General features: G+C 38.2%; 1 protein-coding gene across 3 annotated transcripts in view; it reads right to left on the bottom strand.

Annotated features, from left to right (window-relative positions):
- Window positions 1-297: 297 nt before the first annotated feature.
- The window catches only part of vwa8 (von Willebrand factor A domain containing 8), a 142,617-nt gene continuing 127,020 nt past the window's right edge, over window positions 298-15,894 (bottom strand). For 2 of the 3 annotated variants that reach the window (XM_077215719.1, XM_077215720.1), the window contains 4 exons: window positions 13,706-13,864; window positions 4,650-4,748; window positions 2,572-2,810; window positions 298-1,833 (listed from right to left, as the gene is read on the bottom strand). In XM_077215719.1, the coding sequence (XP_077071834.1) occupies window positions 1,725-1,833; window positions 2,572-2,810; window positions 4,650-4,748; window positions 13,706-13,864 (606 nt within the window). In that variant the 3' untranslated portion in view covers window positions 298-1,724. Of the gene's footprint in view, window positions 1,834-2,571; window positions 2,811-4,079; window positions 4,539-4,649; window positions 4,749-13,705; window positions 13,865-15,894 lie in introns of those variants that run through there. The other variant, XM_077215721.1, reaches the window with a different exon arrangement.

Here is a 15,894-nt window from a genome sequence, read left to right on the forward strand (position 1 = left end):
TAATGTGTATCAAGGACACTCTAAAATAAAGTGTTACCCAATATTATATATTTTGTCCTTTGAATATAGCATTATTTTTTATGTGTTTAACTTGATTTTTTTAATATAATCAAAAGGCATTAATATATATTTAACTATATCGCTCAGCACTGTTAAACAAACAAACAAACAAACAAAAAATCAAACCAATACACTTATCAGATAGACCACGCTTAACACGCGCAGATTGGTTAGCCATTTAGACATGTGCGTGATTTTGTTAATAGCTTATAGAATATGTTAAGACAACAGACAGACTAATTTTCCATAACACTTTATGTATGTTTGTGCAAATATTGTAGAATAATGTAGACAGTTCAGTTCTGATGCATCATGTAATTGTGATTTCTGGCCACATGCCATTGTCCATTGACCTCAGGTTCTTGTGCAAGTTGTAAGTATCACTGTCGAGTCCAACTGCCTTTAATTTAAGCTGATAATAGTTAGCTATACTAGCGTTTTCGATACGAAGGGGAAAGTGACGTCAATGCATAGCCTCTATTGTGACTATGGATTTTGTACAGTATGCACTGTTGTCCATTGTCCATCAACAAAGCTGTGGGCCTTGTGACTGAGGTCGTATTGAGCGCAGACAGATCTCGGGTTTTGTCCGTAGAAACTGTGATGAAATCTCTCATCTCAGGTGAAAACAGACCAAAACCAGAGGATCCGCATAGACATTTCCATGTCACAAAAAATACATTTGAAATTCATAAAAGATCAATTTTGCTTACATTTTAAAAGTGTAGTTTTTTTAAAAACAAAACAAACAACACAAAACTAAAATAAAATAATTAATATTAATTTAATTAATCATTTTAATTGTGATTGTGACAATGTGTTTATGACAATTATCATACCCCCCCAAATTCTCACCACCACTTTATTTTTACATTTACATTTTGAGTTTTAGTAATTCACAGGTTCCCATTGCCCATTATTGTCATTCAGATTTTGCTACAAAATATTTTTGATATTTTAAATCAGCATACATGAATGGCAGATATGTTTTACTTTATGTATGTATGTATGTATGTATGTATGTATGTATGTATGTATGTATGTATGTATGTATGTATTTCAACAATTTTTTGGACATTTTTGGACAATTCTCGAGAATAAATGTTGTAATTACATTTAATCTCAATGGGGATTATCATACCTGTCATTCATTTTTTTTTTAATGTATTAAGATAAACTGTTATACATTTATTACTTTTTAAAATCAGCATACATGCACATCAGTAATGTTTTACCATATTTATGTATTTGTTTCTGTTTTTATGTACATTTTACTGGAGTTTAGTAATTCCATTTGATTTCAATTGGGATTCTAATTACTGTTCTAAAAATATATTGTATAATACAATTATTTTTTAAATGAGCATACATGAACTTCAGCAGTTTATTTATTTTTCATTTTTTGGAGTAATTCCATTACAATGAATGTCAGTGCAACATAAAATCATCTTATGACGTATTAATACATATGTTATTACACTACAAGAATAAATGGTAATGAGAATTCAGGGTGAAAATGTGCTTAGTATAAATTAAAAAAGAATATTGGCTTATTTCTTTCTTCTGATTTTCCAGTGACATGTTTTCACTACGCCTGGAGCAGAGATCGCTGCGTGTCATCAGTGACGTGGCAGGTTTGGTGGGATTCACCCAACAGTGTTCTCCTAGGCACTGGACAGCATGGTGGATGTGAAAATCTGCTGAAGGATCTGAGGGATCTGCTTGGTGTCCATGGCGACAAAAGATCGGCCGGCCGGCAGAGTCCTCTGGAGCCTGGATGTCGGAGAGAAAGAGAAAAGAGCCCCCCACATCTAACATTAGCAATGCAAATCAGCTTTTCCTATTCCCCCATATGAGGAACAATGGCTGTTATTCATGGAGGGTCTTTGATAAGATACAGGGTCTTGGGAAAAGCCTGTTGGTTAAGAGTGACTGAAAGCAAAGTGCCGCCCATGTCCTTTCACTTAGCTGCCGCCCCTCTCTCCTCACTAATCATTCATTACTGTCATTTAGTCCCTTTAAAAAGAAAGCACATGTTCAGAGAGGACTGCTCTTTAAATCACGGAGGCCATGAGAAGACAGCCTATATGGGACGTGTCCGACCACCACAGCGGCGCCTTCCGCATGCCTCTGTGAGTCACAAACAATGCGCCAAAGAGAGCTGAACATGAGCCTATAGACTCAGGTCTTTTATTTGAGAAGAGCCGTACAAATCACGCAGGCCACACTAAAGACTTGACACGGCTCCAGAAGGAGAATGTTAATTACAACTCAAACTCATTATGCTTTATAGTGCCGCCCTAAATATTTTGAGACACTGCATTTAGCACTGAACGGGCCTTGTTTTTTTTTAAAAAAATTTAAAGAACTTTAGAGACTGACTTTCACTCAAAGGCGTTTCACCGCACGGCAGTTTTCCTGAAATGGCGCTGCCGGTTGTAATCCAGGCTTAACCTTTAACCAAGCACGCTAACGTTTAACACACAACCTGCTGCGGGACATTAACCTCACCTCTCCGCCTGGTCCCCGAGGGAGCCGATGAAGATGGCGAAGGCGTTGACCTGCGGGTCACTGGTGAGGGCTCGTGCGAACCGGTCCGGGCTGATCCCGTAGCGCTCCAGGTTGGCGTCGCTCAACACGATGACGAAATGCTCGTCGGCTTCTTCGCGCGCCAACTCCTTTACGGCGTGCTCGGTGCCCTCCAGGGTGTAGTCTCCGCTCATGCAGAACTGAGAGTGGGCGTGCATGTTCTGGGACGGAGGCGTACAGCAGAAGAAGAGGTTATAATGCATATTCAGATGCCCAAGTGGACAAGAAAAGGCCATATGCTAAACAGTTTGTTTTAATGCACTTCCTGGAGCGCTAAGCTTCTTCACAACATCTCAATAAACAACATTGAAGAGGGGTTTGAAGACATTTTTTTTTGCACAGATTCATGGGAAACAGAGGCTAGGCAAAGAGCTACAGCAGTGTTTCCCAGAGGATTTTGTGAGACTATAGCGGTGGACGTTTGGTCACTGGGTCCAGGGACATGCATCCGTGGAAGATTTTTTTTTATATTTTAAAGTTAAATGGGTCAATATTGAGCACTATGAAAGTTCGACATTAAGAGCTTCAACTGCTTTTCGGAGTCCAAATTGAACAGAGTAAAAAGTCTTTGCAGTGTAATTACAATAAGTACTTTTAACCTCTGTCATGATTCCTTCACTTGGAAGAGTTAAACCTTTAAGCTTTCATTTGGATGGAAAACTGCAGTTTCTTTAAAAAACAGGATTACAGGCTTTCGATTTTAGTTCGCTTGACAGAACAACATATGCAAAAAAATACACGGTTTATTATGAAACGGTGCCAGGACAGAACACTGTACAGCTTCAAAAAAATATATAGACAATGGTTAGAGAGCAGTTTCTTTTCTTTTTTAAAATTTCTTAAAGCCAACAGCCCAAAGTATACTGTGTTTTTTTACTTGTATAATAGGGTATGGAAGCTTGTTTCCGCTACACAATATAACATTTTAAAAGATAATTACGACTTTAAATCTCACAATTCCGACTTTATAACACGCAATTGTGACTTTATATCACGCAATTCTGACTTTATAAAACACAATTGCGACTTTATATCACGCAATTCTGACTTTATAACACACAATTGCGACTTTATATCACGCAATTCTGAGATAAAAGTCAGAATTGCGTGATGTAAACGCGCAATTTTGAGAAAAAAAGTCAGAATTGTGAGATGAAAAGTCGCAATTACCTAAGCTTCCATAGTTAAGCGTACAGTGTACGAGATGTAAATTTCATCATCAGCATTGTATGCGCACAGCCTGATTTTTCTAACTGCACACACTGGCACATGCATTTTGAATTTCTTTTTGTTGCACTCATTAGTTTGGCCTGTGACATTATTTCACATTTTAAAAAGAAACAACAACAGATACCCATGTTGATGTGCGCTAGTGTGTGTGTGTGTGTGCGTGTGTGTGTGTGATTGGTAAGAGATACTTGAAAATCTAGTTTAAAAGACTGCAAAGACATTTTTATTGCTCATATTTTGTGGAGAGAAATAGTGCAGACACTGGACAAGGATGAAACTGTGTCGACTACCTGTGTTTGTGCACGTTATAAAATGGAGTATACTTTGAAAGACTATTGTTCTGCTTGTCCGCGTTCAAAAAATAAGACTGTTTTAAGAGAACAAAAAGGTCTAAAGGTAAAGCATGAATTTGCCAATAGTTTAAATGATCTTTTGCTGAGACAGCTATTATCAGACAACTGTTTTAAAACACTAGGGGCTGAAATATAACTAGTAGCACTTTGCTTTGGAAATAAAGGCGATTGTTTCATTTTCGAAGGCCCCGATCTGGCTGCAGTCGTGCGTCAGTGAATCCCAGGGTCCATCCCTGCAGTCTCACGTCTGAGAATTTATGCTTGACTTTCTTCCTGATGTGGTCACATAAGACAATAGGAGGAATTCTAGGAGAAACGCTGGCTACTACGTCAGCACAAGTGAATTCATAAGAGCATAGATTTCAAAACAAAAAAAGGAAATGAGGTCACACCCGCATTACAGAGGCATTACTGTACCTTTAAAACCTTCAGCCTCTCCTTGTTGTTCTTGGGCACTTTGTCACATCTGACCAGTTCTATGTCAAAACCGTCTCCGGAGTGTCCCATAATATCATACTACAGAGGAAAAAAAACAGGAAGGGGGAGAAGGGTAAGTCCACGCTGCCAAGAACATAACAAGCAGACAAACAATGCTGAATATAAACACTCGTCAAGAAAAGATTTTTACAAGTGTACCTCAATAATGTAATACAAAACAAAAAGACAGAAGATGGTGTAAATCAGCTATACGGACAAAGATGGAGCTATTTTGAGTTACACTCATGAATAGTCAATCAAAGGAAGTCTCATAATAAAATCTAGTCCAGTGAAGCAAGTGTCTTTGCCAACAATGCAACAGTTGATGACACTGACAGTGTTAAATACATCCATTACGTCAATAGATCTTCGGTATCTTTCGGCAGGTCGTTGGCTGAAATGACCATATCAGATTTGACTGGCTGACTTTTGCACACATTATCTGTGAGTCAGAGTGCACTGCTTTTCCTCTGTCTACCATATAAAGTTCTTGGTTTAGAAAATGTGGACCAGACTCTATGCTGACTGTCAAAGGTTTGGCTAAGTGAGACTACACTATAATGGGTAACCTGCAGGGTTAAAGCACAAATAAGAAGAATAATATGTGTGACACCTGCCTTGAGATCACAGGTGGATGAGTTATCAGGTGCATTTTAATGTAATGCAGATTACGTAAGTGTCACAGAGGAACAGATATATGACAGACCAGCTGGATGAGCAAACACAGCCAAGGTGGGGCCATAAAGTCCTGGCACTCCTCTCTCTCTCTCTCTCTCTCTCTCTCTCTCTCTCTCTTTCTGCGCATGTGCGGAGTGAGTGTGGAAGGAGCCGGTTGTTGGGAGTGAAAGTATCTCTTTGTTTGAGTGAGATTTCTTTACTTTTCTATTTATTTATTTATTTTTCTTATAACTTATTTATAGTTAATAGGTTTAGTTTTTTTCCCCTGACTTCGGTCAGAGAGTGAGGTAAATGGGGTCGGAAATGGCGGATCTCTCACGATTAACAATTAAGCATGGTTGTAAGTGTATGCCTGAGGCCGTGGTATCAGTGGAGGATTGCCTGATAGCTGTGAGTGCGGCGATCGGTGGTGCTAATATAAAATCTGCCTCTCGTATGAACAAAGCAATTGTGTTTTTTCTTAGTGAAAGCCAAATGGTGGATGAATTAGTTGAAACCGGGTTGATAATCAAAGACATTTTTGTGCCTGTTTTGCCTTTGTCAAGCCCAGCCAAGAAAGTCATTTTATCTAACATACCTCCGTTTGTTAAAAATGAAAAACTAGAGCAAATTCTCCAGAGGTATGGTAAAATAGTAAGTCCTATTAAAATGATTCCTCTTGGATGTAAAAATCCCGAGATTAGACACGTGATGTCTTTTCGGCGTCAGGCTTTAATGATTCTGAACTCTCAGAGTGATCCATTAAATCTGTCGGTGAAGTTGAGTATTGAGGGAAAGGATTACACTGTGTTTATAAGTTCAGAGTCAATGAAATGCTTTGTGTGTGGTGAGTTTGGACATGTTAGACAAACTTGCCCGAGGCGAGACAGGCCAGCTCCGGCTGCAGGTGCGGAGAACAGCGAGAGGGCGGCCGGCGCAGATGTTGCTGCGACGGCTGTGGCGTCAGAACCGCAGCCGGACGGAGCGCTCTCTGCGGCCGGTGATGTGCCCGAAGTGAGACCGGTGCTGGAGGCCTCTGGAGACGGCCTGGCGGGGGCTGTTGAGGAGGCGGCCGGGCCGAGTCATGCTCCCGCTGTAACGCAGCCGGAGACGAGCCCGGGACAGGTGTGTTTGCAGCCTGAAACTGAGTTGTTTTGCGATGGAGGACAGGCGCAGCCTGATAAAATTGAGAGTGATACTACAACTGAAGAAGCGTTTAAACAGAGTAAAGATGACATTTTATCTCAAAACCCTGTGGATTTAATGGATGACTCTGACAATGAGCACGATGATACGGAGTTAATGAGAGATTACGCAGCGGATTCGGAGCTCATCTCTGGAGGTAAGACCAAACTTTACTCACTTCAGCAGATCAATCACTTTTTGGATACTACTAAAGGACTTCGTAAACCGAGAATTGATTCATATTTTCCGGATGTAAAATTGTTTTTATTGTCCGGCACCATGGCTATGAGAAAAGCTTCCTTTGAAGAGCTTGATTTACCAAAACGGTACCGTCTCAAGAAACTTTTGAGTAACGTTAGAAGTTCTTTGAATTTGCAAAGTAAAAAATGAGTATAGTTTGGTTGTCAAATAACCCTTGTGGAGTTACTTTATTGTTTGGTTATTTTTTGCTTCCTTTTATGGCACCTTTGAGATTTAGTTCATTGAATATTAATGGGTGTCGTGAGGTTTTGAAAAGGACTAGTCTTTTTGATTATATTATTATGAAAAAAAGTAGTGTTGTTTTTCTACAGGAAACTCACACAGATGTAAATAATCAATTTCAGTGGCAGAGTGAATGGGATGGACAGGTTGTTATGAGTCATGGTTCTAGTATCAGTGCAGGGGTGGCTATTCTTCTTGGAGTTGAGTTTAAGGAACAGAATGTGAGCGTTTTTGATGTTCTACCAGGTAGATTGCAAAGAGTAGATGTTGTTTTACATGGGCTCAATTTTTCACTCTTCAATGTATATGCCCCTAATATTGGGACTGAACATACACTTTTTTTTGGGAAACTTCATACAGCATTAAGCAGTGTCCCACAGGGTAGGTTTATTGTTTTGGCTGGAGATTTTAACTGCACTTTAGATCATACAGTGGACAGGAATCATGAAGAACCTCATAGTCCGTCAGCAGATGTTTTTAGAAAATTGATAGTTTTTTATGATCTTGTGGATGTCTGGAGAGAAGCTTTTCCTGATGTAAAACAATATACGTGGATAAAAGTAAGTTCGAATAGGGTTTCTGCAGCAAGACTTGATAGAATTTATGTACAAAGAAGTGTTTGTGAAAAGTTTTTTGATAGTTGTATTATTCCTACTCCTTTCTCAGACCACCATTATATGTCTGTTAATGTTATATCTGCACAGAGCACATTTAAATGTCCCTACTGGCGTTTTAACAATAAGCTTTTGCAGGATCACAACTTTGTGCACTCTTTGACACTTTTCTGGGAGATGTGGAGAGAGAGTAAATCTCAGTACAAGTCCCTGAGTCAGTGGTGGGACATTGGTAAAGTTCAAGTCAAGATGTTTTGTCAGAAGTATACTACCCACAACAAGAATACTCTTGAAAACAAAATGAGACAACTTGAACAAGATATTTTGCAGCTGAACATTGAGCAATATGATGGAAGTACTGTTGAAGCGTTGGAAACAAGGAAAATTCTTCTCCACAATCTCCTGGAAGAGAAAGCCAAAGAGACTCTGATTCGTGCAAGGTTTACATCTTTTAATTGCATGGATGCACCAACATCTTTTTTTTTCAATTTGGAGAAGAAAGTTGTTGATAGAAAAATTTTAAGTCGTCTGAAACTTCCAGAAGGAGGTGAAACAACTGATGAGCATGAAATAATTACTCAAGCACTGCTTTTTTATGAAAATCTTTATAGAGCAGAACCATGTGATGGAGAGATAACAGAAACACTTCTCCAGGATCTACCACATCTGATGGAGAGTGATAAGGCCAAGCTTGATCAGCCTTTGCAGATGAACGAACTGGCTGCTGCTATTAATGATATATCTTCAGGCAAGGCTCCGGGTTTGGATGGCTTAACGGCAGAATTTTATAAACAGTTTTGGTCAGTGATTGGAGAAGATTTGTTCTCAGTTTTTTCAGAGTGCTTTGAAAGAGGCACCTTACCGCTGAGTCTACGAAGAGCGCTTATCACCTTGCTACCCAAAAAGGGGGATCTTGCGGATATAAGAAACTGGCGACCAGTGTCCTTGCTTGGAGTGGATTATAAGATACTGTCCAAAGCGTTAACTAATAGATTAAAACTCTATATATCAACAATAATTCACGTAGACCAGTCATACTGTATTCCAAAACGTACAATATTTGATAATTTGTTTCTACTTCGTGATTTGATTTCATTTGCCAGAGATAATAATGTTAATGTGGGTTTTTTATCTTTGGATCAGGAAAAAGCGTTTGATCGTGTGGATCATGAGTTTCTTTTTAAATGTTTTGAAGCATTCGGTTTTGGTTGTTCTTTTCGTTCTTATGTTAAATTATTGTATACTGATATCTATAGTTTCTTAAAAATAAGCGGTTCACTCACAAGACCTTTTTCAGTTGGCAGAGGCATACGGCAAGGATGTAGTATGTCAGGTATTTTATATGCCATGGCCATTGAACCATTGCTAACGGCTCTGAGGCGTCAACTTTGTGGTATTTCAACGGCGGGCCATTTTACATCAGAGATGGTAACTGTTAAACTCAGCGCTTATGCTGACGACGTCACTGTAATAATAAGATCAAATGAAGATGTGTGTAATCTGGAAGCGGCTCTTGAGATTTATCAAAAAGCCTCCTCAGCTCGAGTCAACTGGGAAAAAAGCTCATCTTTGTTATTAGGCCGATGGGAGGAAGAAGGTAGGCCTATTCCAAAACTTCCTCAGCGCTGCCCCTGGAGTTCAGAGGGGTTTAAAGTGCTGGGGGTTTTCCTTGGAACAGAGCAATACATGCAGAATAATTGGGAAGGTTTTTATGAAAAGGTGGCTGGTCGCTTACAGAAATGGAGGTGGATTCTCCCGCAATTGTCGTATAGAGGGAGGGTTCTTGTTGTAAACAATTTAGCTGCATCTATGCTGTGGCATCGTTTGACGGTTATTGACCCCCCAAAAGAGCTACTACAAAAACTACAGAAGGACTTTGTTGATTTTTTTTGGGGTGGTTTTCACTGGCTTCCTTCTGGAATTTTATATTTGCCAGTAAATGAAGGAGGACAAGGACTGATTGAACTGTCAGCTAAAGTCAGAGCCATGAGACTAAAATCTGCCCAGAGACTGCTTTTTTCTACAGAATTTATTCCTTGGGTGTCATTTGGACTAACTTTACTAAGATCCCTTTGTGGTAGTGCTCTTGATAAGCACCTGTTTTTGATGTCACCTTTTATTGAAAATGTTAAATTTGGTGCAAATTTCTATGCATCGGTTTTGAAATCTTGGGAAGTGTTTAGGTTGAATCGATCTGAAAATGATCATTATGGCTTGAAAGAACCACTGTTTTTTAATCCTTTTTTAGGGAATGTTTGCGTATCTAATAGTATAGTTAAATTATGTTTGAAGAAAGGTTTTACTAAAGTAGGACACTTGATTAATTTAGACTTAAAAGAGTGGAGATCAGCAGAAGATGTTGCCAGGCAGGTTGATTTGAGGTCTGTGAGGGTGGTAGAGCAGTTGATTTCAGGCTTGAAAGCTGCTCTTCCTTCTTCTCTTTTTCAGTTTGTAGAGCTTTCCTTAGAGGGTGGGCCTACACATCTCGCTTTTCCTATTTTAGGTGTGTGCCCTGGAGTTTGCCCTGAAACCAGTCAGGTTGGGAAGCTGCTAAAGTTTGAGAGATTAAAAGGGCTAGTTTTTCATACAGTGGGAAAAAAAGATATGTATCAGGTTTGTGTAAAAACAGCTTATTTTAAAGATCTTCATGATAGATCTGATACAAAATGGAGAGGAAAACTCACAGTTGCAGATGAGATTAATCCTTCTTGGAGGCTTTTTTATAAAAGTCCCCTTCCAAAACGTTCAGGTGATCTACAATGGAGAGTATTACATTGTGTATTAGCCACTAATGTCTTTGTGTCCAAATTCACTTTGAATGTTTTGCCCTTATGTCATGCCTGTAATAGTCATGAAACGGTCTTTCATGTTTTCATTGAATGTCCAAGGTTGGTGCCACTTTTTGCATTGCTGGGAAGAATTATTGATGGGTTGGGTTTTGATTTTAACGAAGTACTTTTTATTTATGGCTGTAGGTATTCTAAAGTGAACAAGGATCGCTGTACTGTTGCTAATTTTATACTTGGGCAAGCGAAACTAGCTATATGGAAGACTTGTAGACTTGCTCTTGAAGGACGAATTGTTAAAGTTCTAAGTCTGTTTACAGCACTTGTTGAATCAAGAATAAGGGCAGAATATATATTCTTTAAAACTACAGGAAATATGGTTGAATTTATGTACAAATGGTGTGTTAATAGTGGGTTGTTTGTGTTGTGTGAAGATGACTCTTTATCTTTTGTTTGGTGAACATTTTTGGATAATTCTTGTATTACTGTTAAGTGTGTAATGTAATTTTTGATTGAGTAAAGAATTTTAAACGTCTCTCTCTCTCTCTCTCTCTCTCTCTCTCTCTCTCTCTCTCTCTCTCTCTCTCTCTCCCTCCCTCTCTCCCTCCCTCTCTCCCTCCCCCCCCCCTCTCTCTCTCTCTCTCTCTCTCTCACTCACTCACGCACGCACGCATGCACGCACGCACGCACGCACACACACACACACACACACACACACACACACACGACTGTCACTTCATTAATCTCCGTCATCATCTAACTCACTCAAACTGAGATCTGACTGGCGCTGGGAAATATGGCTTTTAAGAAAAAAAAAAATAAGCATTAAAACCTAAGACCTTTTTTCTGCAAGGATGCATTAAAGTGACAGTAAAACATTTATAATGATACAAATATTTCTGTTTCAAATAAATGCTGTGCTTTTTAACTTTATTCATCAAAGAATCCTGAAAAAAAGTTTCATGTTTTCGTTTCTACAAATATATTAAGCAGCATAACTGTTTTCAACATTGATAATAATAAGAAATGTTTCTTGAGCAGCAATATTATCAGCATATTAGAATGATTCTGAAGGATCATGTGACACTGAAGACTGGAGTAATGATGTTGAAAATGCAGCTTTGCATTACAGGAATACATTTGTAAAATATATTCATATGACTGAATATATTGTTATTTTAAATTGTAATAATATTACCACTTTTACTGTATTTTGAACAAATAAATGCAGCCTTGGTGCATATAAGAGACTTCTTTCAAAAACATAAAAAACTAAATCTTACCAAGCCCAAACTTTTCAACGGTAGAGCATCTTGATATTTTTTGTGTATCTTGAACCTTTTCAGACACACAACCATTGTAGCCAAATAAAATTAATATATTCAATCAATATTGGATCATGTAAATTGCTGAATCACTATTGAATTAATACAGCCAATTCTAAATAACTGATTCACAAAAATAACTAAATTTACCAGCTCGTTTGTTTTTGCAACTGAGATCTAAATCTTTAAAACAACTCAGTCCAAATGCTGTTATATTCCAAATACACAACTTGCACTTGTTATTATTAAACTTAATGAAAAAATAAATGTGTGATACAATCATCATTATAGATGAACTTTACATTGCCAAAAAAGTATTAAAATATATTGCTGTATATTTAAACAATATCAATACGTAAGCAATGCACTGCCCTAAATGATAGAAACAGAAATGTTTCAGTGCTGCATATCCAACCAAATAAGTGCACCATATCCAGCTGTTTTACAAATCTCACATCGCATCTATATTTATACGGTCCAGCCTCAGATCTGACCTCACACATTTAAAGTGTTAATGCACATTAGAGCAGAACGGGATAAAGTAAGGCATTGACACCCGCGCCTGCATATCTTCCGCTGCTTTACTCCCCCAAACTCCCCGGGATGGAGATAACAGATCATCTTTTGTGCGGGCGCTACAAATCTGCGAGCTGCTCCAACAAGGGCCGTGATTCACATCTGCCGGCATCTCAGATGAACAGAGACAGAGAGATGGACAGAGGAAAAAGAGCAACATCGAGTGAAAGAGAGAGATGAGCTGCGAACCAATAATCAACCTAAACCAGCATGACTTTCTCTATGGCAACCAAGCATGTGGCAGCTTCTGGGGATCCGACATCATCCTTACTGCCATGGCAACCACCATAACAGTGTGTCAGCATGTGCGGCGGGGAGATCCCTATTTCTCAGATTAGTTTCCATGGTGCGTTGCCTAGAGGGGGTTTACTGTAAACAGATTTTGCTATTTTTACTGAGTTACGAAAGTTTTTGTGGTGAAAAGATTGAGATACATGTAGAGACTATATTTGAACTCTCTGGTCAACTTATACCAACAGGAGATTCACTGAAAATAGGCATGTTTTTTTTTTGTTTGTTTTTTAAATGAAAGGCACTGCCCCAAAATCTAGTGGGCCACCTTGTTGTCTACATAGGCAGCATTTTAGTTGACATGGATCCTTATTAATGACAAAGCTATACTGGTGTTTGTTAGTTTAAACTGGTCTAGCTGGCCTCCTGGCCTGGCGAGCTGAAAAGTGTATAAAACCTTTCTAAAATGATCAACCTAAAACACACTTTAAGCCTCACTTTAAGGCACACTTTAATCCTCAACATTTATAATGTTACATAAGATTTATATTTCAATTAAATACTGTTATTTTGAACTTTTTATTGATTTAAGAATCCTGAAAAAGTGTATCATGGTTTCAATAAAAAAGCAGCACATCTGTTTTCAACATTGATAATTAACATTTTTTTTTCTTGAGCAGCAAATCATCATATTAGAATGATTTCTGAAGGATCATGTGACACTGTAGACTGGAGCAATGATGCTGAAAATACAGCTTTAACATCACTGGAATAAAGTACATTTTAAAACATATTACAATAAAAACTGTTTTTGAATTTTACTATATTCACAATATTTTATGTTATGTTATATTAGGTAATTGCATTTTTGATCAAATAAATACAGCCTTGGTGAGCATAAGAGACTTCTTTCCCAAACATTAAAAAATATTAGCGACCTCAAACTTTCGAACAGTAGTTTAATTTCAGAATCACTGCTTTGTCAGCCATCTTGGAGGTTTTCTTTTCTTTCCCACAAGTTGGAAAAATGCATTATGGAATTGCGATGTGATGTGATTGTGATGGTACCTAAGAATTTGGTCAAAAGAAGGAAACTTATGCTGCCTACACAGAGCGGATGGGTGACTGTCAGATCTCACCTTAAACTTGTGCTCGTAGCTCTCCAGAGCCTCCATCACCATACACACGGCCTCCATGGAGCGCTCCAGACGCCCGTCCACGCCATTAAAGCGATACATGCTGCCAGAGACGTCCGCTAGCAGACGCAAACGCTTCGGCTTCTGCTGAGGGGACCCCAACTGCAGCCAGACCAAAGGAAAAACACACAAGTCATACACACATCCAGTCTCGAATGACCAGACAGATATTTAATTAGGGAGGTCATTTAATGCAGTTACTATGTGGTTTCTTTAATTGCAGCGTTCTATTTGCCCAGACTCCTCTTTATGGTCAATGAGGTTTTTAATGGATTATACAGGAGTCACATAATACATTAAGGCACCACTGTAATAACTCAGTAACATTATTACAATAAATTCAGACAGTTTTTAAATATGCGCTTATGGGAAACAGTGAGTGTCTGCTAAACTGGAATGCAGCGATACCAGTAGAAGAAACAATATGAATAGGAAGAAACGTTTTAGTCAAACATCAGGAAATCTAACAAGAATGCTACACCTTAAAGTTATAGTTTGCCTAAAAAACAAAATTCAGATATTATTTATTTGCTTTGAGTCCTTCCAAACCTGTATGCTGTTATTTTTTTTATGTGAAATGCAAAGTTTATAATTTTAAAGAATGTACCCGCAACACAGGCACCGAAAACAAGCGTTGTTTCATCCAAGTGAAACAGATAAAAGAAAAAATGTGTGTGGAACTTGGTTCTATCCATCAATTGTTGATTGGATGGGGGCAAATCTGAATGTGACCTTGTAATGTGAATTGTGAATTGTAATAAAGAAGCTGGGTTTAAGCGGATAAAATGACTGGAGAAGTCTAGTATACATCACCAGAATGAAGTCAGTTGTCTCACCAGAAAATCCAGTGATGATATTTAGATTAAGAATTAAAGCCCTTATACACTGGCATGGCATTGTCTAGAACAGCGTTTCCCAAACGGGGTGCCTTCTGGCGAGAGCAGGGGTGCCGTGTAAAAACTCCATTAAACATTTTTAAATTGCTAAAATGTGTATAAAAAAAAATTTAATTAATGTATCATCAATCTCGCATCATCGGAAGCGTCTAATAACAACAAATAATGCACACAAATTTATAATAAAAAATGCAAATCATAAGTTTTCCGCGTTCGTTGAATTGCGGGGGTTCCGCATGATTTCATTCTCGTGCTTCATTCCCAGCGTCCACACATAAAGCTGCCTCTTTTTCATGGCTTGTTGCGCTTACGGTCAAATACACACGAAACATTGTCACAACGTCCGTCTTGCCGCATATTCACAAACACATCGGTTATGTCCGTGCTGCTGTCAACGGTAACGCGTGCGATTAATGTTTTACAGTTTTACGCGTTAAAAAATATTTAAACACAATTAACGCAGCATCCGTTTTTTCTGTCATCCTTTGGCTAGCCTTACATTATATAATCACGTTCTTATTCATGCAAATGCTTTTAAACCATGCAACCGCGAAAAGACAAAAGAGAACGCGCTGTCTGTGAATGTCCTGCTGACACAGGACGACGCGCATCGCGTGCCAGAATCGACTTCTCTTTCGTGCTTGAACGAATAATAACACACAGTTATGCCAAAATGTCCGTTTTGTTGAGTATCGTCATGAGAGCAGTCTTAAATTAGTTAAAATCTTAAATTAGAGTTGTGAGAAGATGGGACGCGTGTGAGATAAACAAGTGCAGCAGTGACAACAGAATCAAAGAACAGGTAACAGAGAAAATTACTCACTGCTCTTGACTAAAGAACGCTTGTAGCTTTAATAAGGATTCATCTATATTTTATTTATTATTTATGCAGTGAAGACTGTAAAGTGTTTGATAACTTTATTCAATTTCTGTGTATTTCCTGACATCAGTAGCAGTATTGGTATCAGTGATACTGGGCTTCATTCATAAAAAAGATGCCATTAAACAATTATTTAAAATATACTTCTTTATGTTGTTTATACATTAATTTGGAGATTAACTGTGAAATTATTACATTATAAAATATATTAAAAACAAGCTATCTTGTGCAATTATAACAAAATTAGCCCAATATAAAAAAACAAATAGGCCTACACTGAGTGAGCAAACATTTAGGTGAGATTTGCAATGGTAATTGAGCAATGTTTTACTGAATTATGAATAAAAGCCTTAATT

This window comes from Siphateles boraxobius, unplaced genomic scaffold, assembly GCF_051911475.1.
Source record: "Siphateles boraxobius isolate OS27281-9 unplaced genomic scaffold, OSU_SipBor_1 7, whole genome shotgun sequence".
Classification (NCBI taxonomy): Eukaryota; Metazoa; Chordata; class Actinopteri; order Cypriniformes; family Leuciscidae; genus Siphateles; species Siphateles boraxobius.